Below are 23254 nucleotides of genomic sequence, written 5' to 3' on the forward strand. Positions count from 1 at the left end.
CGTGTAATTAATTACGCGCACTTATTGTGCTAGTTATGTATTAATACAGAGTATATACTTATTGTGCTAGTTGTGTATGGTATCCTAATCCAAAGGCAACGTGGGTTCTCATCCACTATGTGCACATTGTTCCTCACTTATATAATATCATCTAGGCAGCCCCTTGAACGATTTATAAAGGACATGACGCAAAGAGATACGAAGTCCCAAGTACTGTAGTACTTATTGCTTAACTAGATACAGTACCGATTCGTTCTCCTACCGTACACGTATCCTATCCTGATTCAAAGGCAACGTCAGTACCGATTCTTTCTCCTATTTCCCTACACACATGCATAAACCTTGCGACACCAGATCCGGCCGGAGATCGCACATCATATCGCGCGATGGATCACACGTTGATCGCCGGACAAGGGCGCGAGGATCGCCTGAGCCGGCTCGGGGACGGCGTGCTCGGCCACATCCTCTCCTTCCTCGACGCCAAGGAGGCCGCGCGCGCCACCACGCTCTCGTCGCGGTGGCGGGACATCCTCGCCAGCGTCCACACCGTCTCCATGGAAGAGCCGGAAGGTCCCATCCCCGAGTACGACCACGGCTCACGCGGTTACGAACTCCGGGAGCCCGACCCGACGCTGCCCTTTACCGTCGTCGTCACCGCGGCCCTCTTCGCCCGCAGCCGCCGCCCGGCCCCCGGCGCCGCATCCCCGCCGCTGCGCGCCCTCCGCGTCTCCATGGAGAGCTACGGCGGCCTCGACGCCTTTCCTGTGGACCAGTGGGTCACCTACGCCGTGAAGCACTCCGCCCCCGAGCTCGAGGTCGATCTGCGCGTCCGCCGCGTTCCCATCTGCCACCGCCCCTACGCCTACCACCCCGCGGCTCCGGCTGCAGGCTCGGACGGGGACACTGCCGTTTACGGCGGGAAGGCTGACGTTACCCCCGAGGAGGTCGACTACAGCGACGACGAACTCGACGACACCGCCGACGCCGCCTCGACCGACGACAGCAGCGACGAGACGGATTCGTATTGGCGTCGGCCGCCTGCAGTGTACACCGTCCACAGCCGGCTCTTCTCATGCGCGACGCTACGATCGCTGCGCCTCGGCTCCTGCAATCTCTCCCCACCGGCCGTCATCAGCCTACCGTCGCTGGAGGCGCTCCACCTCACCCACGTCCCCGACGAGGAGGAGCATGTCCAGAGGCTCATCTCCGCATCCCCGCACCTCGCCGACCTAACCCTCGAGGCCTGCGCCACGGTGAAAGTGCTGTCGCTCCTCGACAACAGCTGCCTCCGCCGACTTATCATCCTGTGCTGCCACAACCTTGCCACCGTCACCGTTGACGCGCAGGAGCTGCACGCCTTCGAGTACCGTGGTGCCGTCCGAGGCAGCTCGTTCCTCTCGATTCGCGGCAACGGCGGCGGACTACCATCCATCAAGTCGTGCAAGATCGACGTATGCGCGGTCTGCGTCGAGAAGGAGGCCACGTCCGAAGAGGAGCTCGCCGCGCTCGGTTCGTTCCTGCTGCCGTTCGCGTCCACCACGAAACGCCTGCAACTCCGCGCCGCTCGCATGGGCTCCTGCTTCGTGGCCCTGCCGGCGTTCCCGGCCGTCCGGCACCTCCAGTTGAACGGGCGTGTGCTGCGCGACGACGACCCTGCCGCTGCCATCGCCACGACGTGCACAATTCTCCGGCGAGCCCCTGACCTTGAGCTCCTGACCCTATTCTTTGAACCAGCACCTCTTAAGTCCGGCTATAACAAATACCTTCACCGAAAACGTAAGGTGTCGAAGTTCGTCGATGCGCACCATCTGCACTACAACAAGTATGACACTGTCGATTACGAGACGGCGGCGATCCCGTCGTGCCTGGGGACCCGGGTGAGGCATATCCGCCTGTGGCACTACCAAGGCGGTAGAGCGCAGAGGACGCTGGCCAGGTTCTTGCTCTGCAACGCTCGGGTTCTTGAGGAGCTGTACTGCGAATTTGCAGAGGGACCGCTGTCGATCCAGACGAAATTGATGCGCGAGATGGAAGGATGGGTGGTGAACGTGGGGGCCAGCAAGGAGTTCCTTTGATGCGTGGTGCTGCTTGTGAATTGCAATCTAGCTTTTGGAATCGTGGTGATGTAATGAGTGGTTTTCTTCTGCCTCTTTTGGAAACGTGGTGAGTACGAGAGTTATTTTCGCATGGCGCCGTTTTGTTCTGCGCGTAAACGCACCCACCTGAAAGCCAGGCTGGCTCCAGCTAGCGAAACGAGCGCATGGATGATGGGTCTTGGCTCGCCTTGATGGCTTTCCTTCCTTCCCAACGCCTGCGCGTCGCGTTGGTGGATAGTAGTATACTATCTTTGACCCGCATGGATGGTTCCGTTGTTCGGTTTCACGGCCTTTTCTCGCACACACAAGCAGGGGGTCCGTCGCCTGGCGCCAGGCTGTACCTTCTGCGGCACGTTACGGATCATCCCCGCTTCTTCTTTCTTTTTGCCCTCGCCAAATCCAAGGACTAGTACCTCAATGCTACTGCTTCTGAACCGAAGCAAATTCAAGGACCGGTACGGTGATGGAACCAGAACAAGGAGATTTTTTTTAAAAAAAAATAGAGAGGAGCATCCAAAGATTTGGGCAAAAGAACTAGGGCAGGTAGAATCATCCCCCAATTAAGATGCATCGATCCAGATCTCACGCCCACGGATCCACTCACAGATGGAACCAGAACATATCATAATACATGAGAAGCATATATATATATATATAGTTACCTTTACTTGCCGGATGGATCAGTATGTTGACAAGACCTGGCTCTAGGACGACGGCTCCAGCAGCCTTCTCTTCACCACCATGGCCGGCGGCGTCGACGACGGTGAAGCATGGCGGGCTCCTCTCCTCTCCTCTCCTCGCCGAGCAAGAGTCAAAGTCTAAGTCACCCGTCACGCGTAAGCCGACACGCGGCATGTGCCTATGGGGCTTGTACTTATAGACGAAAAGTCTAAGGTTTTCGAACGGTTCAAACTTTCGGAAAGGGAAAACAATAGGGCGGGAACAAGATGAAATTTCGGCCCCATGCATCGTTGAGAGCCTCTCTAATCTGATCGTCGCTCGTTAGGATCTCTGATCTGGGAAGAATGGGTGGCCCAGATACATGATCCCACGGATCGGTGACGTGTAAGGTCAATTAATTGCATGGAATTGACTGCTCTACCATATTCAGCTGCCCCGAAATAAACGCTGCGGCTGAATACCATGGGTAATCCTACCTCACATGCCGTGTTTAGTTGGAGGAATTAATACTCCCTCCATACCGGATTAGAAAGCAAATTTACAATCGCAGCGGGACCAAGGCAGGTGTTGATTGGCTCCAAATAGCTGTTAATCCTTCCGCTAATTTAGATTTGGGAACCGAACCGTTCCCGGCCGAGGAGGCCCACGCGCGAGTTACTCCTCCTTCCCTGCATGCAAACTCTTTGGTTTCACAATGCATGCAACACCATATTCACACCACATGCAACCGGTTGGAGGAATTATATGGAAGAAAAAGAAAAGGATGGGAGTGAATTTAGGAGGGCAGCCCCACGTCTGATCCATTTAATTGTGCGAGCTAATTACGGAATTTGCCTAACAAAACGATTCTTCTTCAAATCACAAATTTTCCTTCTAATCCGGTATGGAGGGAGTAGCTAGGAAATGTGAATTAAAGGGTAGTACGAGAGTTCAAGTCTCCCACGTTTGTTTCAAGTAAGGGGAGTTGAGGTGGGCAGAGCCAATGAAATTAAGTTGCAGTAGCACTCCGTAATTCAAGTGCAGATTGGGAATTGATATAAAAAAAATATACTGAAACTCCTCAATTCGCACTAGATGCAATAGGAAAACTATGGGATCTAGGCAATCACTGATTTGGTGAGTGGCGCTAATTTTGTTCCCATAATCCACTGCCCCGAAATAAACGCTATGGCTGAATACTAGGGAAATCCTATCTTACAGGGGTGTGCTTTGTTGGAGATAATTAATATACTTACAAGGGAATAGGAATAAAAGGGTAGTAGTAGGAGCGTTCAAGGGTCTCGCGTTTGTTTCAAGGATTGAGAGTTGAGGTGGGCAGATGCAATAAACTTAAGTTGCAGTAGTAGTACTCCGTAATTCAAGTGGATCTTGGGAATTGATGGAATAAATACAGAAACTCATTAGTTTGTACCAGATGTAATAGGAAAAACTATGGGACCTAGGCAATCACTGATTTGGTGAGTAGGGCTAATTTTGTTCCATCCTTGATTGGGGCCTCAAATTAGGGGAGTCCAACCATGGGACCTAGGTAATAACTGATTTGGTGAGTAAATCACTACCAGATTTTTCCTAGGATTTCAGAGAAAAATTTGTTCTATGTTACGTTGTTTTACTAAAATAGAAAAGGCATCTTCGTCCTTGTTTTTCTGATGAAACAACCAGCTAGATGCATAGGAGCGATGGAAATTTGCAGCCATGATCCTGGTACCACAAGTCGTCAACACCTACAATGCAGCCGACTCCACGTATTGGATCACAAGATCATTTCTATGCTGCTATTTACACGCAGCAGGTATTGGCCGTGGGATTTTTTTATAGCTCATTAAGCAACTGTGACATGTTAATCAACAAAAAGAATTGAAATTTTGACAACACTATCCCTTACACACAACGAGTACTGTCACGCGTAAGCCGCACGAGGTATGTAACTAGGGGCCTTATATTTATAGAGGAAAAACCTGAGGTTTTGAAACAGTTCAAACTTCAAGAGAGACAAAACAGTAGGGCGGGAAAAATATGAAATTTCGGCTCTATTTTCAATCCGTGACATCGACGATCTATTAATTGGATGAGAGTGTTTTACGATGGAACATTTCCAGTGCCCCGGGAATAAATGTTATGCCTACCTATTTTCACGGGACGGGATGGGAAATCCTATCACCACCAACAAATAAAACCGCATGCCCTACTGTTGAACCCCCAGAATTCAGCATTCCCTGTTAGTCTAACCCCCCCCCCCCCCCCCCAAAGAATTCTAGGATAGGAATACTCCCAGATTTTTTTTCCTGGATTTAGGAGCAAAGCCGACGCACATCATGTGACTAGTGGGTATAGGAAAAGGCTAAGGTTTTGGAACAGTTCAAACTTTCAGAGAGGCAAAACAGTTTGGTGGGAAGAAGATAAAATTTTGGTTCCATCGATGAGGGATCGACTCTCAAATCTGTTCATTGCATGTTAGGATTAGGAACACATGAGAAAGATGGATGGTCGAGATACATTATCCCAGGGATTGGTGACATTGACAATCAATTCTTCAACTGCCTTTCGTCCGGCGTATTAAGCTCCCATGATTTTTCACCGCGACAAAGGTGGACTTGCATTGGGCAACTAATCTGTTTCTCTCCCTAATTTTCTCCAATCAGCCCGCACCTATCTCACGGTTAATGGAGTGACTCATCCCTGTTAGTTAGGGGATGCAACAGAGCGGCATTCACTCCTCAAATCGTTTTCATCCCCATGCATGCGCAACTAACCAAGCAGAAAATTGCGGAAGTTAGGAGCGGTGGAGAGGAATTAGAGTGAGGAGTTAATCCAAATTTAATGCTAACTCAACCTTAGAGAATGTAAATTAATGGAAAAGATAGATTTTGGTCGCCTTGGTTGGTTCCGGTTCGGTTTGATATAGTAGTATGACGCGTTATCAGAGAAACTACAATACACAGCAACATTGGTACAAAATCTTGGCCGCGACGGGTGCCTGAAACAGAATGCTAGCAGTGGAATATCGGCCAGCATCTCCCTTGTCCAGCCGGACACATCTAGTCTATCTCCCTTCCTCCAGGCCACCTCTGTTTCTCCCTCATTGCTGTTGTCGCCGCTACTTCAGGGCAGCCACGTGCACAACTCTCCATTCCTTCTCTCTACTTGTTCGTCGACCGCTCCATGCACCACTGCTCCTCCGGCGTCGTGTCAGTCCCAACCGGCTATCTACCAACGCAGGTCCAAGAACAAGGCTCCGTCGGCGTCTCGTTTGTCCATTCGCCACCACCTGCATGCACAACAACAAATCAGAAGGCATCAACAAAATGAGATAATGACTGGAGGGTGTTCCTTCGAGATGAGCTACACACATTGTTTCTTACACAATCGTACCAAATAAATAAATAAAATGGCAACAACAATATGACCCTCCTTTCTCTCTTTCTTTACATGCATGAGCATTCAGTCAAGAACATGGAACTAATATCCAAGCTAACCACTTAACATGTATCAAAACACACATCAACAGCCTTACTTAAACACACAAAAATTATTGGTTTCCTTCCAAAATGCTACAACCTACTCCAAACGCATTCCAAGCAACTCCAAGGGACATGTGCTACCAAAGGATAATAACAACAAGAGAGTTTCTTCAACTTCTAATCAGCAACCAACCAAAGTAAAATACATTTGCATGTGATGATCAAGCTTTGATACTAATTCATCAAGCCAACAATTTTCAAATCATTCAGGATATAGAGAAAGACAACATCAACAGCTTAGACATACTTCAAACAAAAATATGCATTGGGTCGCAAAACTTGTTTATCCCTATCTATTTAGACATGGCATCAATGACCTCACCTGAATAGCTTGTAGCCGAGGCAGAGCATCACCACCGCGGTTGCGTCGCGGACCAAGGCCGGGTAGTCGAAGCCAAGGGCCGGCTGTGGCTAGTACAGCAGCAGCTCAGTAAATGGCAATCGCATGCAGCGATGAGGAGGTAGCAAATGAAAGTCAGTCAAAAACACCCTTTGCACTAAATCAGTTAGTAGTGAACCATAAGAAGGTACAGTTTGGACAAGAGTTGACAAAGGACTGAAATTGGGACTTCGTACAAACAATGGAACTCTGGATTTGGGAGCCCAATTCGACAACTCATTATGTGAACCAAGATGAAGGTGCTATGATTGGTGAAATAGCAGAAAAATGAACCATAAAATAAAAGAGATCATGCCAAATAAGACATCATGGCTAATTGGGTTATACTGGTAAAGATGTTACACTTTTGCTTACACGCATAATCAATGCCCCAAAATAGAGTTGAACTATCTGTGATGCAAGTACTCAAATTTGGAAAATGAGGAAATCATGTGGAACTTCAAAATGACCAAGCTTATCTAAAACTCACTAAAATGGATGCACCTTAACATCATGCATAATCATCCTTTCTACCATAAAATAAATGATCTACAGGCAGAAAACAAACCTTTGTTGACATTGCACCCAAAATTGTTGTTCTACTACAGTGGATCTACTAAACGGCCCTGTAAACATTTATGTACATTGTTTATTCTTGCACTATAATTGTTGAATGCTTCCTCGATCCTTATAAAAAAAGAAGAAAGATAAATAGAAAGTTAACAGGAAAAGTAACAATACTATGAGCTTGAATAGGAGGCATACATAACTAGGAATGAATTCTTGGGAATAGTGGATGGTAAAGATCCACCAAACAAGTAGTAAAAGTTAAACCTTCAGACTGAGTTAACAAAGAAACTACTAGTAAAGGCTTTTCGTAGTAGAGATTCATTGCCAATACTCTATAAATATCAAGTCTAGGAAGATTAAGACTTTCATGACCATGCTGCAGATAGCATTCAACATGACTAGCTTAGCTAGAAAACTGAAGGAACTACCAAAGCATAGCATTTATTGTTTCATCAGCATTTTAACTGAGAACCAGATTTTTGCATATTTTGTCTTGCAAATTAAGCATTCCAGTACGACAGGCCATGCATAGCCTAGATAGTGAACTGAACAAAACATTTGAACATGGCAGGATTATACTTCTGCAAAAATCATACGGAGACAGCAACGAGTACAAATGTGAACATTGATCAGCATGAACTAAGAAAACTATCTTACGTATTATGGCGTAAAGAATATGATGATCAATCTTAAATGAATAGATGCATCAAGTCCAATCCTAAATGATGATCATTCTTTCAGCAACACTAATCCTAAACAAAGCTCAATAGTTATCTAAATATTTGATTGACATAATTACACCATGAAGGACCATGTAGACGAACACAAGCCATAAATAGCGAAGATAGTATAACCTTGGTACTGTATAAAACAGGCCACACGGGTCGTAAATCGTAAAAATAGGCAGTACGTTTTTACTCTTCACCTTCACTTCCTGGGAATGGTTCACCTAGTTGACATGCCACCAAACAGTTCAAATATATGATCTAATCAAAGTTCCATAGCTGTAGATAAACAACCTCAAATCCCATCCTAGAACTCAGAACCGAATCTCAGAGTATGTAATTTAGCCACTTGAGCCTTGTTCCTACTCACCAATACTAATGCAACAACACAATCACTGTCCCACACAAAACATACATATGTTATCCAGTGCAGAAGCGTCACCTTTTCAGTGAATAGATAAACACACCAGGAAATTGGGAGAGCGCATTACATAATGCCAGTCAATGGACAAAGTAAACCAGTAAAAAAGTTGATGTACAAGAGAGCCAGGATAAGCTTATCTTCATCAACAATGAATTATACATAAATAAACATTCTTAAAATTGTAGCCTTTTTGTTCCCTGTTTTGATTCTGTATAGACTTACATTTCCAATCAAGCTATGCATCTAGAGATGTATATTTGAATTTGCTTGAAAAGCCAAAAACATGAAAGAATTTATCAAATTTGAGTTGGAAAGGGAGAAGAAATTTTCCATTTCTTGGATTGAAATACAAGCATACCAGGCAAAGAAAGAAAGAAATAAAAACACATGTTTCAGAATCCATTGGGTGGTCCAAAAACCATATGCAACAAGTAGGTACCTTGTACTAGAAGCATTCACAATAGTAAAAGTACCAGCATTCTCCTTAAAACTTTGTCAAGGCTTCTTTAGTTTCACTAGATCAAACTACGGTACATAAAATACTTATATTAAATAGTAGCATTCTCACATAAAATAAATTTAAAACTACATATCACGAAGTAGACAAATCGAGTTCACCTCCTTTTAGTCTCCGACAGAACACAAGTCTGAACCCAAATCAGTTTCGAATGTTTGTGAAAACCATGGTATAGTACTTGCATGAAACGAGCTCAAATCAAGAACAGATTCAACCAAAATAGGCAAGGGACTTAAATTCATCAGAGGGGAAAAATAGAAAAAGCTTTTAAATTTAGCCATCAATCACCATAAGATCAAATAATACAACCTCAAATTATCCATAAGTTCAAATTTCAGGCCACAAGAAGAAACCTAACCAAGCTGGTTCGCAATTTGATAAGAAAAATGAAACAACGAATAATTCAAAGGAAAGACAATAAACTCAAGCACCTTTACTGCAAGAAAGGTAAACAAGAGGACCGTATTATCTCCTGATTTTCAATTCCCAAAGTAAATCTAACACTGGCACAAACACACTCAATATTCACACCCGACGAAAGTCTTCGAAGACCACAAGGAGAGGGCAAATAAGTCAAAATTTTGACAAATAGAATACCTAACAATACCAGCAACACATCACACAGAAATCAACCTTGTGTGCAGCAAAACTTGCGGAGAATGACCAGCCCAAAAAAGCAAAAAATCATCAGAGAAGGCAGCGTGAGGCAAATACATGACATTAGAGCCTTGGCAATGTCTGAAAACTAATTAACTTCACGTTGTGCAGAGGTCCAAAGATACCATGTATTACCGCGGAGACCTTATCTTCTACGATGCTTCTGTAGGGTTGCAGCTTCTCTTTAAGATAATCCTGCACATGACATAATTCAATTTGTAAAGATAAAGGAAGCCGATTTTTTTGTTGGCACTGAGATATAAAAATAAAGGTCAATATAAACAAGCACTAATGCCAAGCAAAATAGTTGTACTTTTTCAGTCAGTAAATAGCAACTCCATAGTTAGTATTATTCAGTGAAGGCCTTAAACACAAAAGAAATAACCTATGTAAAGCATTAATAACTTACTAAGCACATTAAGATAAGAAAGCAACCATCGTCGTAAATGACAGCCGACAAGTGAATATATACAATCAATAAAAAGGTGATATTGACCTATGAGTTGTGGACATTTCATTATCTGGGCAAGAAAGGGATATCATCGTTATTTATGATGCAACCAGAAGAGCTACGGCTTATTTGATTAGAAGAACTACATCATAATATGCATTATGCATTACCGCTGATACAAAAGGCATAACTTGAATTCTCATGCTCCTGGAATTGAAATTAGAATTCAGTGAGTAGATGTTGCTATATACAGAAAACCCCATTAACAAAAGCAAGACAGAGTCTAAGCTTTCAATTAAATAGTAAAATCCGTGGTGGTACAAATTACATGCCAAACTGTGCCAAAACCGTTTCGGACAATTTTGGTGTGAACACAAGTGTTTGAAAGCCAAACTTTTATGCCACCTACATAGATGCAGATAGAGCTCCTCTTTCTAAGGATATACACAAAAGATGGAGAGAAAGAACCACAGAAACAAATCTATGACGATCTCTCATAATGCAAACCCACAGATTTAGAAGTCAAAAAAAAGAATCATCATGTTCTTCAAACCATATTATTCACTTCCACTTCAACTCCACATGATATAAATTAGATTGAAAAGACCGCGTAATAATTACACAAAAACCAAAAGATCTAGAGGGGATTTTGTTGCTGTTTGCCGCAGGATTAATTAGAAATCTCAAGACCAAATGCAAACACTATATAAACTGTTTCCCTGACCCAAGTCTTTTACAAATATTCAGAGCTATAACTCTGCATCTAGCTAAGACATGTCAAGAAAGGAGCAGCGCTGATCAAAGAATGAATGAATCACATAACGTGAAGTGTAAAGCATCTGTAGTACAAACAAAAATTACATGACGAGTTTGCAATACATTGGACAAAGAGAATTGACTAGAAAAAAGTCACAGCAAGGCTTGTATGCATCTTACTGAATAAATGAAAAAGCAGAGGAGTTAATTACTGCTTCCTCGGTTGATAGCAAGGTATGTACCGACCTAGCATCAATGCATAATTGCATATACGTATCTACTAAGTTGTGCAAGCACCAGGGCCAGGAAACAACACCTATCTATGTTTTAACCGAAGCAACTCCACAAAAGACGCAGATAATCTAGTAGGACTAGTAAGTACCGCACATGACAAAATTCCATCATATTCAGGCCGCGGACATTAGGAGAGGAACCACTAGATATACAGATGCAAGATACAATAAATCCAAACGACGACGACGACGACGACGACGACTAGCCATCATCATCAAGCTACGTAGTAACAACCAACCAACATTCATAGTCTAGCAACAGAGGAAAAGGCGGCAGTAGAGACGAGTCAACCTTGGTAGCAGCAAGCCGTAGCAGTATCTGCAGTTCCCGTCGTCGTCATCGTCCGAGTGGTAGGTAGAGCAACTGAGCAAGCCGTCGCCCCTCGCCGCCGCCTCGAGCTGCACCACCATCGATCCATCCGTCCCAAGCTTCTCCTAGGGATTTCACCCAACACACACGCATATGCAGAGAGAGAGAGAGAGAGAGAGAAAAACGCAGCACTCCATTAGCACGAGAGGAAGGGGCATGGGGTGAAGGGATCGCTAGCAGGATGGGCCACCGTGGTGCTCACCTCACCGGCTTGTGGAGGCGGCCGGCAGGGGTCCGGTGAGTAGGATAGTGGCGCGGTGGCTGGGTGAACTGAAGCGGCCTTGGTTCTCCGGATGGGCGGCGTGGCGGGGCAGGGCAGGAGCTCGCCGATGGAGGCGTGCCCAGGTGATGAACGTCTTCCCGGAGCGCGGCGCTGACGGTGAAGGACCCCCAGAGGACGGCGGGCGGAGATGGAGTTGGCCTCCGGGCGCAATGAAGGACGCGAGGGTGGAGGTCGACGGCCGGTTGTTGACGGCGCGGAGGTGGGTCGCATTCGCCGGCGAGGATCGAGGCGTGGGTGGTTGGGGATTCTGGATGGAGAGGTGCGGTGTGCGTTGCGTGATTTTCATTTTCCTTTTCCTTCCTTTTCTTTGATTGATTGATACGGGAGAGTGTTTATTCATCCCACGAACCCGCTCTTTTGCATTTATTTACCTCCCAAAAATGATTCCTGGCATTACTTAACTTGCCTCCTTATGTGATGGATGATTTTGGCTGGAGGAATCAATCGAGAAGGAGTGTTTATTCACCCCCACGCGACCCGCTCTTTCTTTATTTTTCTGCCAAAATGATGCGAGACATTAATTAACTTGCCTTGTTATTATGTCAAATTTGGTGTGTGTCGCAAGCGTACATATATACAAGGACACCAACCAAAAATAAGTGCGGGCATGTACCAACTACCTAGATCCTTCACCTTCATGTACGACTCACCATGAGCCATTCTCCCCGCTATATTAATATAGCACTCCATCGATACAACATAGGATCCATTGCTGGGGCAAACAGCACAAAGCAAGCCCAAAAGAAAACACAAAAGAAAGAAAAGAGAAACTAATGCCGAAAGGGCTAGATCAACGAAAACGGAGATGCCTCACAACCGCTGCGCCCGCCGGATAATGCCCACCACGCTCCTAGCACTCTGAAGTTCCGCGTACCAAGCAACACCTTCAAGAAGGGGTGCGACGACGACGCCACCGTGGCCCCGAGTAGTCCTAGGGTTTCCCAGACACGCGAGGACAAGGAAACAGGGCTTCACCCAACGCCCTTCAAGAAGGAAGAGTGGCGCCCACGGGCGTCACCGCGTCGGTGCCGGCAATGCCGACAGGGATTTCTCCCGACCCTCGCAACCTTGCCTTGGACACTCCATCGTGCTCCACCACACTCGCCACCCACCACCATGCGCCACCACAGCCTTGCAAGCACCACCGCCGTCTCACTGTGACCAACGAAGCGGGGTCATCACGAATAGGACGAGCCAACCGGGAGCGCGAGGCAGCCACGCCGGAGGAACCACCTCCACTGCCACCTGCGGACACCGACCGGATGCGGCGACCGGAACACACCAGGCCCACCTGGCCCTGCCGAGCCCGAGCGGGCTCGTGAAGTTCCCGTCTATGCGCCGCAGCTGTACGCGCCGCCGACATCGCCGCCCGAGCTCCGGCCTTCCTTCGTCCGCCTAGAGGAGCACCACGGGGCAGGAGTCGGCCCTCCCGGACCCAGATGGGGCCCGAAGGGCCCAGATCTGGGCCAGGCAGGTGGAGCCCCGAGCCACCGCGCCGTCCCGAGGCCAAAGAGCCTCGCCACCACGTCGTCGTCACCCGCCGCCGCGCCGCTAAGGAGGAAACGCCGCCGCCGAAACCGCTCCGACCTGGGAGCACTGCCACCAGACGAGGAGACCCCGCGTCTCCCCTTCTTATGCGCGGGGAAGAGCAGCTCCGGGTTGTCGCCGGGTTGTCGCGGTGTCGTCTCCCTAGCCACTGAATATTGTGGCCCGGCCCGCTCCTCCAAGCGTGCTGGCCGCCACCGTAATTCCTTCACGCGGGTTGTCCGTTGCCGCCGTAATTCCTCTAGACACTCTGGCCGCCGCTCCACCGTGCTCGCGTCCATACCGGGTAGATTGGTTTCCATGGCCACAACTGGTGACAACCAAGAAGACTATGTCCCATGACTAGAATTGGTAGGGGTCCACTCAATTTTGTTCTGACAGATCTTTGGCGTCGTAGATTGGTGGCCAGCAAGCTCGAGTCCACCAACCATGGTGGTGGCTCCATTATCGCCAGAGAAACCAATTTATTGGGGTTCTTTTTTATGTTACATACGGCGTCACGACCTGTTGTGTGTTGCATGTTTTCTGTTTGTAAAGTGATACCTTGATTTTTATGTATATGATACACTGAGATGGCACCAATATTACATACTTGTTTCTTTATTGTTAGATAAGTTAGGAAATAGTGTTGGATATATCACAGAGAAATGTTTCATAACGATGTAACATAGAGAAAAATATTACATTCGAGATTATTTTGTACCATTGGCGGACTTTTTTGTATCAAAATTTTGTGATTGCACAATCTATAGGAAAAAAATATTGCTGATAAATGTTACATGCTCTTAAAAAAATTAATACACACGAACAATTTTTATACCATAACTGGACGTGTTGGAATCACTCACTTAATTGGATCAGGCTGTCGAGAAAGTTATAGCCGGATGATGTCTAGCGTTGGGCAATTTATATCATAGAAATAGAAAATAGTAATCTCATTTTCGATAAAGAAATAGTTATGTCTGAAGGAGTACACGGGCTAACATCAAGTATTCATACATAAAAAGTACATTCACCTCTCAAGAGGCAAGACCACAAAACTTGTCGCTCCTGAATTTCTCCTTTCCGCTGAATTAGTGACCCATTTTTCGATCTTAGGATTCATGTGCTCGTGCAACTTTCTGTTTCCTCCATCGATATACATTTCTTCAAGAACCCTGGCATTTTTGGCAAAGAACTTTATCAGCCTGAGACCAAGACAGTTTGATTGTTCTAGCCGGAATTGCAAGCTCACTCTCTTGAGGGAGTTCCGCAAGCAGGAAGGTCGACGGCAGCGGTGCATGGCAGCGGCGACGGCGGCGGTGCAAGAAGCCCTAGGGAGTCGGGGACCGAGAGGCCGAAGGCGCGATCCCGCCTGTTGGAGATGCTCTTATAGGGTATTCAAAAGCTGTTTTTTCTTGCGCCAGATTTCTCTCTTGCCCAGACACGAATAAATAGTGCACAACAGGGTGAAAACCTCATCTACGTGGGGCCACCATCAACCACGTCCTTTTCACTTTGAGGAGCTTCTTCCATTTGAGAATTTTTTTCAGATTGCGGGTTTGCTAATGCATTCGTTGTTGAGATCAATGAAAAGTGTCTCTTCATCTTTTATTCCTAAAAATGAAAAGTGCCAGACTAAACCCACCAACCTGACCTCCAGCGATTAATTGCAGGCCATAACTAAGCCCACAAAATTTGTGGCGCTGCCCACAATCAAAGGACATTAACTAACCGTTCTATCTCAACCCATAATATATCCCTTCGTCTCCAGCGCATCTCACGCGTTCTATATTAATTTGACGATGCCTCCGTTCCATGTCACCGATCTGTGGCCTAAAACATCGCAGCCATCCAATCCACTATTAATCCCACCGTACAACGAAGATGTCTCTGTTTCCAACTATCTATCTCTCACAAATCCAATCCTTCGTTCATCTATAAAAGAAGGCCATGGTGACGGCCGCGGGCGGCAGCGCGTGCCGTGACTTATGACTTTGGACTTTGGCGAGGAGAGGAGAGGAGAGAGCATGTCACTCTGTATCTCTTCGGCGACGGAGGTCGAGCAACGAGTAGCTGGCCGGCGGCAAGCTCCTTCACCAATCCCACGAATGACTTGTTCATCGATCACATAGGCGTCCATCCCTCCTCTCTCTCTCTCTCTCTCTCTCTCTCTCTCTCTCTCTCTCTCCCTCTTCTTCTCCTTCTCCCTTTCCCTCTCTCATTCGTGGGATTGGTGAAGGACTTTGGCGAGAAGAGGAGAGGAAGGAGCATGTCACTCTGTATCTCTTCGGCGATGGACGTGGCGAGCTCCTTCACCAATCCCACGAATGACTTGTTCATCAATCACATAGACGTCCAGCCCTCTCCCCCTCCCTCTCTCTCCCTGGTCTCGCTGAACCACTAGAAGTGTTTTCTTTGATGCAGTTTACAAATCCACTAGCCCAGTTAGACCTGTTGTTTCGCTGACCACAACCCTTCCGTCCCCTGCCACCACGAGAACTTCAGGTTGCGATGGTGCCAGAGATTGTGTGAGGGCACGGTGTTGTGCCCTCGCCGCCTTGTGGAAAACCTGGGAACATGGCTCAGGCGTCATGAACGATGTACTCAACTCCATCACGGTCATTACCATAGAGAGTCATTGGCATCCTCTAGTATTGTCTTCATCGACTCCGGCCTCAGACAAGTCAAGCACGGAGAGCAGTTTTTTTGCCCCGCTAGATGAAGCTGACGGACGCACTAGTACTGTCTTCAATCAACTGCAGATTCTGGTGTCACACTAGAAAAACCGGCTCCTATGTAGTTCATGTGTGTCAGCTTGATGGAGCATATTACACATAAACACTAGCAAAGCTCGTATCCAGGTCGTGTCACACACGCTCCCCGCACGTGACCGGTGACGGTTGCCTTGTACTAAATCAAAGCTGCTAGGTTTTAATTTCTACAAAATCAAAGGAGGAAGAGAGGCGAGTTTTCACGGATGGGCGACCCGGTTGATGATCTGGTCAATTAAAACACGCAAGTCAGGCGTAAAACGAGGCATCTCCAAAATCCAAAATATTAGTCGAATTAATTGGGGGCTTTTCTTCCGAGTCAGTAATTTCCCACTACCTACATACATATATGTTTTACGAGCCTGGTCGATCCGCAACCTCACCCTGGAGTGTTGGATAATAATTTGTTGCCTCACATCATTGTGACATCTTGCTGAGCTACATGTACGTCCTTGGTGTTAAAACAATGCACTGCAGTACCGCATACGTATGATTCGGCAAACACAGACATCAAGCAACATAATTCATTCGAAACATGCAGTTAAAAACGAAACAGAGTTACCGGGAAGGGCACTCGCAGGCGGCCATGACAGTGACGGTAGAGCAACTGTTTCAGCCACAATGCTTGGGCTTGGGTCAATCAAACTTGTTAAAGACACGGATGTATTTGCAATTCAAAGCAAAATGACAAGTTTGGCACTTAATATGGTCACAGATTATCAGATGATTCCTCATATTCATATAACCGTTCTCTTTTGAAATAACAATGTCAAAATATGTCCGAGACATGATTGGATCCACACAAATGGGTACATTTCTTTTGATTTCCCTCAAACGGAACTTACATTCAACTAGATCCACTTCAAATTCTAAATCAGCTGAGATAAAATAGTGAAGATACCAGTTGAAGATGCAACACCTAACCAGCTACAACATCACTTGAAGAAATTAACAAATAAAATCATGTTATGTTCCCTCCGTGGGTCCAGCGGCCCTGGCTCCCTCATTCCCTCCTGCACAGCTCCAACTCCAATGAGAGGTCACCACGCCAGCCTGCTGCTCCATGTACTAGTTGGCCCGTCCGTCCAACACCTGCACCATTGAAGCCAGTAACAGTACTTGGGGCAGGGTTGGTGAGTATGCCTCTAAAACTGGAGATTTGATGTATCCTACTAATACCTCAAAACAGAAAACAACAAATGCTAGGAATGTCAACGAAGGGGGATAATTTACAAGAACGTAACTTTGCATTTGAACGTTACTCCCAGTTCGCTTGTACTCAGAAGTATGTGGGGCCTCCAATTCTTTGCTCAACACCTGAAGAAATAAATCAGAACGGTTGAATAACCAAGAAATAAACTTCTCTAGGAGCACACAAGGCCTAAGAGAAATAAAAATAAGCCACAAAGTTGCCCATCCAAAGTAAACATAGTAAATTGGACTGAATACACCTAATGCTGAAGAACAAAGCAATACCAAACAAGGACTGCATCGGGAAGCAATCCATTCAATGGCACATAAAGTTAGTACCTTGCAATGTCGATATCGACGAGCTCCTAAAAGGCAGTGTATAGATCGCCATGGTAGCCCTTGTTGGCAAGCAGATCAATCTCCAACACGACATGGAAATGCCCACCTGGTTATGAGATTCTCTTCCCACCCCCCGCCCCCAACCTCCCTATCATCGGGCGCCTACGGTAAGACACTGGCTGTCGAACATCAGCGCCGAAGGAGGTCGGCAGCCTGACTTGGCTGCCCAAGTGTAGTCCACCGAATACCGTTGTCCGCTCCTCCAAAGATGATCAACATGGCACCCATAAGTTCCATGATCTGCACACGGTAGGATTCAATGAGCTGAAATGGTTCACTGACCAGGCCTCTTCCTGTGGTACTTCAAGTCTTTTTGTGGGCATTCCTTTATGCTCTTGCTTGAAATAAAATGGATATGCAATCAAATGAAATGGAGATTGCAATCAAATAAAATGGAGATGCAAGATTACGGTCAAAGCTAAATAGTAATAAACTAATAATAATACATCTATCATCTAATTTATTTAAGCTTTTAAATGAAATCAAATGTTCACAACTGAAAAACCAAAACTATGGTATTTTTGTATCGAAGTGGTGTTACTTAATCGAATAAGAAAAAGGTCATTAGCTGAAAGGTCATACAATCACACCTTATGAATCAAGTGCACCACGTAGAAGGAAATAAAGCAAAGGCATGCAAAATGGACCCAAAACCAATCAGGAAAGGAGAATTATACCACTTACAAGATTGAATGGACATCAGACATAAATCTCCAAGATTCAATGACGATTTTGTGTCGGGTCCTATGTACTACATTTGAACTGTATACATCTACTTGCTTAAATAACAAACATCCGAATAACTAATGCAAATATATGATCCAAAATATACATTTGAATGGCCTAATAAATCTCCAAGCAACCAAACCTGGAGATTGACCATTCAATTGTATATTTCGGATCAGTTAATTAACGATCAAAAAATAAAGTTAGTACCTTGCGATGTCGATGTCGACGAGCTCCTAAAAGTCCGTGTATAGATCACCATGGTAGCCCTTGGAGGCAAGCAGATCAACCTCCAGCACGTAGTGGAAATGCCCCACCTTATCTTCAGATTCTGCCTCCCGCAACCTCCCTATCATTGGGCGCCAATGCTAAGACATTGGTTGTCGAACATCAGCAGCGAAGGAGGTCAGCGGCCTGACTTGGCAGCCTAAATGTAAACCAATGAATATTGTTGCTCGCTCCTCCGAAGATACTGCATTGATCTGCACACACATAAGTTCCATGATCTGCACACACACAGTAGGATTCAATGAGCTCAAATGGTACTTCGAGTGTTCAAGTCTTTCTACGGGCATTCCTATATACTCTTGCTTGAAATAAAATGGATATGCAATCAAATAAAATGGAGATGCAAGATTACGATCAAAGATGAAAGGTCTTACATAGGCACCTTATGAAGCAAATGCACCACGTAGAAGGAAATGAAGCAAATGCACCGCGTTGAAGGAAATGATGCAAATGCATGCACATGGAAGAAGAATGATACTAGTCACATGATTAGCTGGAAGTGGTAGAGTCAGCCTGGGATGATTTCGTGAAAGGTCCTATGTACTACAGTTGAACTGTATGCATCTACTTTCTTAACTCATCAAACATCGGAATCACTAATGCAAAAATATGATTCAAAATATATATTTGAATGGCATAATAAATCTCCAAGCAACCAAACTTGAAGATTTATCAGGTCATTCAAATGTATATTTCAAATCAGTTAATTAACAATCAAAAAAGTAAAAGAAAGAACAAGAATGCATATATTAAAGTTCAGCTTTTGCAAAATCATATGTATAGGTATGTACAGTCAAACAAATGATACATCCTCATCACCTACTGCTTGTAGTACCTCTAAGAATAGTGCTAGTTGTAGAAAGATGGAAAATGTCATGGCCTTAGAAGGGAGGAGGCCAATTGTTCATGCTCTAAAAATAATAACAAAAATCACAACTGCAGCGTCAAAAGTAACTCTAAAAATAATATATCAAATGAGAATGCAGGATTTCAACATAGTACTACCCCAATAATATCTATTTGGTTTCGGAAACATACTTGAGGCTAGTTGCCAAATTAACCTACGGAGGCTAAGGACTGATAGCTATAATAAACATTGAATGGGGATGAGACATAAGATGTGTAGCTCACTATGTGTCTCGCTTCACAGTATTTCTGATCTGCTCAGCAAGAGAACCCAAAAAATTCAGAATGTTTTGCAATATTAAATAGGATCAGTGTCAGCTGGGGTGCCTAGCGAGCACTATGTACTAGGACATAAGTAGAAGGTTAAACTAGTCAAAGTCTCAAATGCCTAAAATAAAAAAATCTCAAGCATGTATCTATCATTTGCGAAGTACCTTGCAGTACACTAGCTAACTATAATTCACAACAGAAATATGGTTAAGTAAATAGCATTCACAGCAAACTAGGAAAAATACACACTCTAGTCTAGCCTGATATGTATCGATCTCACGACACTAGCACAACTAGTCACAATCAAGACGTTTATCAAATCTGCAGCATGAAACTATTCATAATGTGATTAATGCCAGCAACATTTGAAGATGCACAAATATAAAAGAAATTAATCATTACGGTTAGAACAGCAGCAACATATTTTTTCAACATACCGAAGATTTTTGCACATAATTTTGGTAATGTGTACCCAGCAAATCGGATGTAAGCGCCTATACATATCTGAAACCATGACATAAAGACTAAAATGGCACACAACCATGAAGAAAATATTAGACAACACAAAGTATGCTTCGTGCACTACAATAAAAACAATGTAAGCCGGCATCAACTCTATTTTAAGTGAATCTCACACTAGATTTAATTATGAAACACTAAAATTAGATGTATGTAGACGCGTCTAATTTTAGAGTAATCTAAGAAAACTTTCACGGGACAAAGGGAGTAATATTTAAGAACGAACCAAAATCAGACAGAAACTAGATTGGGTAGAACTCTAATCAAACGCACCTAATTCAGTACCTTGTGATGCCGATGTTGACAGGTCCTGGATGGCAGCAGCGAGGTAGCTATGGTGCACCATGAGGACGAGCAGCTCGACCTTCTACACCTAGTGAGACTTTTTCCCTTCCTTCTTCATCCAGTCGGCAATGTTTCCCTTCAGATAATAAAAGCTTCAGGTTGTGCTATATGTGATTTTAAGGAATAGAGACAAACTGACATTCTCCACTTATTCTACTCACACTAATAACTTTGATAGCAAGCACCTCAGTTATGATAGGAGAAACTGATGGCATCCCGATTTCCTGATGTAATGGTAGGTCTGTAATAATGGCAGTATGTTAAGACATGTTACATGGAACTTGCTTGTGCTATACACATTGGAGATTTCAGAAAATTTTAGAGTGAAAACCAAAATGACGGTACAGATATATGAGCCAAATTTCAAGAATATAAAACTTTTGTAGCAACAAAAATATGGTTAGATATGGCACAAAAGAGAATAGCCCTGAAAATTTACTTCAAAATAGGCACGGACAAAATCCATACTATGTTGTAATGCTTAGATATGTAAGGAAGATATCATCCTTCCATAAAAGTTCCCCAAAAATAAGAAGCTATTCTACAATATCCATAATTTATTGTGATCAAGTTCTTTAAATCAAGGGCATATATAAATACTACTTAAAGGACCTTGGTGAGACTACCTGCCCCTTACAAATAAGGACAACCAAAAGCTCAACACGTGAGTGTTGCTCTAAGAGTGGAGCCTCAGTTCCTACTCACACCTGAAAACATAAAACAACAAATTAGAAATAAAAAGGACAAGATGCCAAGAATTTCAATGGAGAAAGATTTCACAAGGATGTAACCTTGCAGATCTCAAGGTTATTCCCAGGTTGCTTGCATTGAGAAAATATGGTTCTTCCAATTATCTGCTCAACCCTGAAAAATATATCAAAAGGGACTGGATTATATCTTCATGACATAAACTTCTCTATGCACACAAACGGTCTAAGACAACAAAAAATAATCAGCGGTGCTAAATAGTGTGTTCTGCATCTAAATTAAAGAGTTAACTGCAGTAAATACACCTACTGCCGATGATCAAAGTAAAACCAAACATCATATACCTCGGCCAATAATCAATTCGACCACACTTAAATTAGTAGCATGGAAGTTGGGGTCAGCTGTATCCATGTGTGAAATTATGGATTTGATAATAGATCCATTAATGAGCTGAAAATCCAGCAACGAGAAAATATATGTTGTCCATGACATACGCAGAGTTAATCTTATACATATGACATTTTCTAAAATGTAATCTTTTTTAGAAACATATGCCATTTTCTGCTGCAATATATGTTATGTTGCTCCATTAATTAATTACTGCATAAGGAATTCACTGAGCTCCAGCAATGAAACTACAGATATCAGCTCGATGATAACCAAAATTACATAATTATGGGAGTAGGTACCAGGGCACTAAACCACAGAATGTCCAAGCAAGATAATTGGGAAGAAATAAAGTAAAACCTTGACGGCCAAAGAAAAAAAAACCAAACAGAGTTTCTCCATCGGATATCAATCAAGTTGAGTAACACTAAAGTCAGTACCTTGATGCCGATGTTGGAGAGTTCCTAGAATCCTAGATGGTAGAGTCGAGGTCACCATTGTGGGCTTGTGGCCCTTGTGGGCAATCAGCTCGACCTCCTGCACTATGTAGAAGCGCCCCACCCAGCCATTGGACCCTAAACATTCACGGCCAGACACCAGGGAAAATGCCGGCCGTCGAATATCAGCGGCAGATGCGGCTGTCCCCTCCTCCGAGGAGGCTCTCCTCGCAGTGTGTCGAGGAGGCAGCAGCGGGCTAGGGTTTTCAATGGGCCGGTGGACCTCTCTGCTCTCTCGGTTGGACATTGGCGCAGTAGATTTTTGTGCATAGCAGAGACAACCTGCAGGTTACAGAGTTACAAAGTTCAGAGATAAATGTTCAGTTAGCAGTTATTTGTGCATCTCGCCCGACCGTATGAGTTTCAAAATTGAAGGAGATGACAAGTACATACATACATCTTGGTTTCCACCTCCAACATTTCTGCAGCACCATCTCCACCACTGCACCACAAGGTGTTGCCCAATTAAAACCGAAAAAAACATATATGTGTGGCACAACGCTAGCCAGCATAGTGACCGCCAGGAACGAGCATGCCATGGCTGACTGTACTGTCCAGCCCACGCCGGACTGTCTCGCCGGCAACGATCAACTACATGGGATTCATACTGTGACGATGATGGTGACTTTGTGGAGAAGGAATGATGCGAAATTGTAGGATGAAGAGCGTGTAGGAGATTTATAGAGAGGGGTGACGGGCAGCTGCGGGAAGGAAGAAGGTGCGGAGAACGCGGAGAGGCGACGGATGGAAGCACGATCCGCGTGCCGACTGTGAGGTGCAGGGGCCGTCATCGGATCGGGGAGTCAAGGATCAGGGATGCCGCTAGGTTTCGGGGAGAAGGAATCGAGGAGGCCGCGGCATGCACATAGCTGTGTATCTTAATTGATTTGCCTTAATTGAATTGCTTAAGTCGCGGAGAAATTGTTTGCATGCATGGAAACATAAAGTACGATTAGATCCTTGAAGATAATTGGATGGCTTATAATTAATTTCTGGC

General features: G+C 44.8%; 1 protein-coding gene and 4 long non-coding RNA genes across 5 annotated transcripts; 1 reads left to right on the forward strand and 4 right to left on the reverse strand.

Moving 5' to 3' along the window:
* Positions 1 to 386: 386 nt before the first annotated feature.
* On the forward strand, positions 387 to 2075 carry LOC127339103 (uncharacterized). Its single transcript, XM_071827134.1, has one exon. It carries the CDS (start codon positions 387 to 389, stop codon positions 2073 to 2075), a length of 1689 nt encoding a protein of 562 aa, XP_071683235.1.
* A 3518-nt stretch (positions 2076 to 5593) lies between these two features.
* Positions 5594 to 6761, reverse strand: LOC139838390 (uncharacterized). The gene is made up of 2 exons (XR_011754720.1): positions 6621 to 6761; positions 5594 to 6045 (listed from the first exon to the last, which is right to left on the reverse strand). It is a non-coding gene; the product is annotated as an uncharacterized lncRNA (long non-coding RNA).
* Positions 6762 to 8770: 2009 nt separating this feature from the next.
* Positions 8771 to 12059, reverse strand: LOC127340835 (uncharacterized). Its single transcript, XR_007874944.2, has 3 exons — positions 11643 to 12059; positions 11363 to 11505; positions 8771 to 9765 (listed from the first exon to the last, which is right to left on the reverse strand). It is a non-coding gene; the product is annotated as an uncharacterized lncRNA (long non-coding RNA).
* Positions 12060 to 16867: 4808 nt separating this feature from the next.
* LOC127340839 (uncharacterized) lies at positions 16868 to 17669 on the reverse strand. Its single transcript, XR_007874948.1, has 2 exons — positions 17552 to 17669; positions 16868 to 17338 (listed from the first exon to the last, which is right to left on the reverse strand). It is a non-coding gene; the product is annotated as an uncharacterized lncRNA (long non-coding RNA).
* A 3156-nt stretch (positions 17670 to 20825) lies between these two features.
* LOC127340837 (uncharacterized) lies at positions 20826 to 21531 on the reverse strand. The gene is made up of 3 exons (XR_011753983.1): positions 21457 to 21531; positions 21292 to 21372; positions 20826 to 20906 (listed from the first exon to the last, which is right to left on the reverse strand). It is a non-coding gene; the product is annotated as an uncharacterized lncRNA (long non-coding RNA).
* Positions 21532 to 23254: the final 1723 nt, after the last annotated feature.

The sequence above is a fragment of the Lolium perenne genome, chromosome 3, assembly GCF_019359855.2.
Source record: "Lolium perenne isolate Kyuss_39 chromosome 3, Kyuss_2.0, whole genome shotgun sequence".
NCBI classification, from domain to species: Eukaryota; Viridiplantae; Streptophyta; class Magnoliopsida; order Poales; family Poaceae; genus Lolium; species Lolium perenne.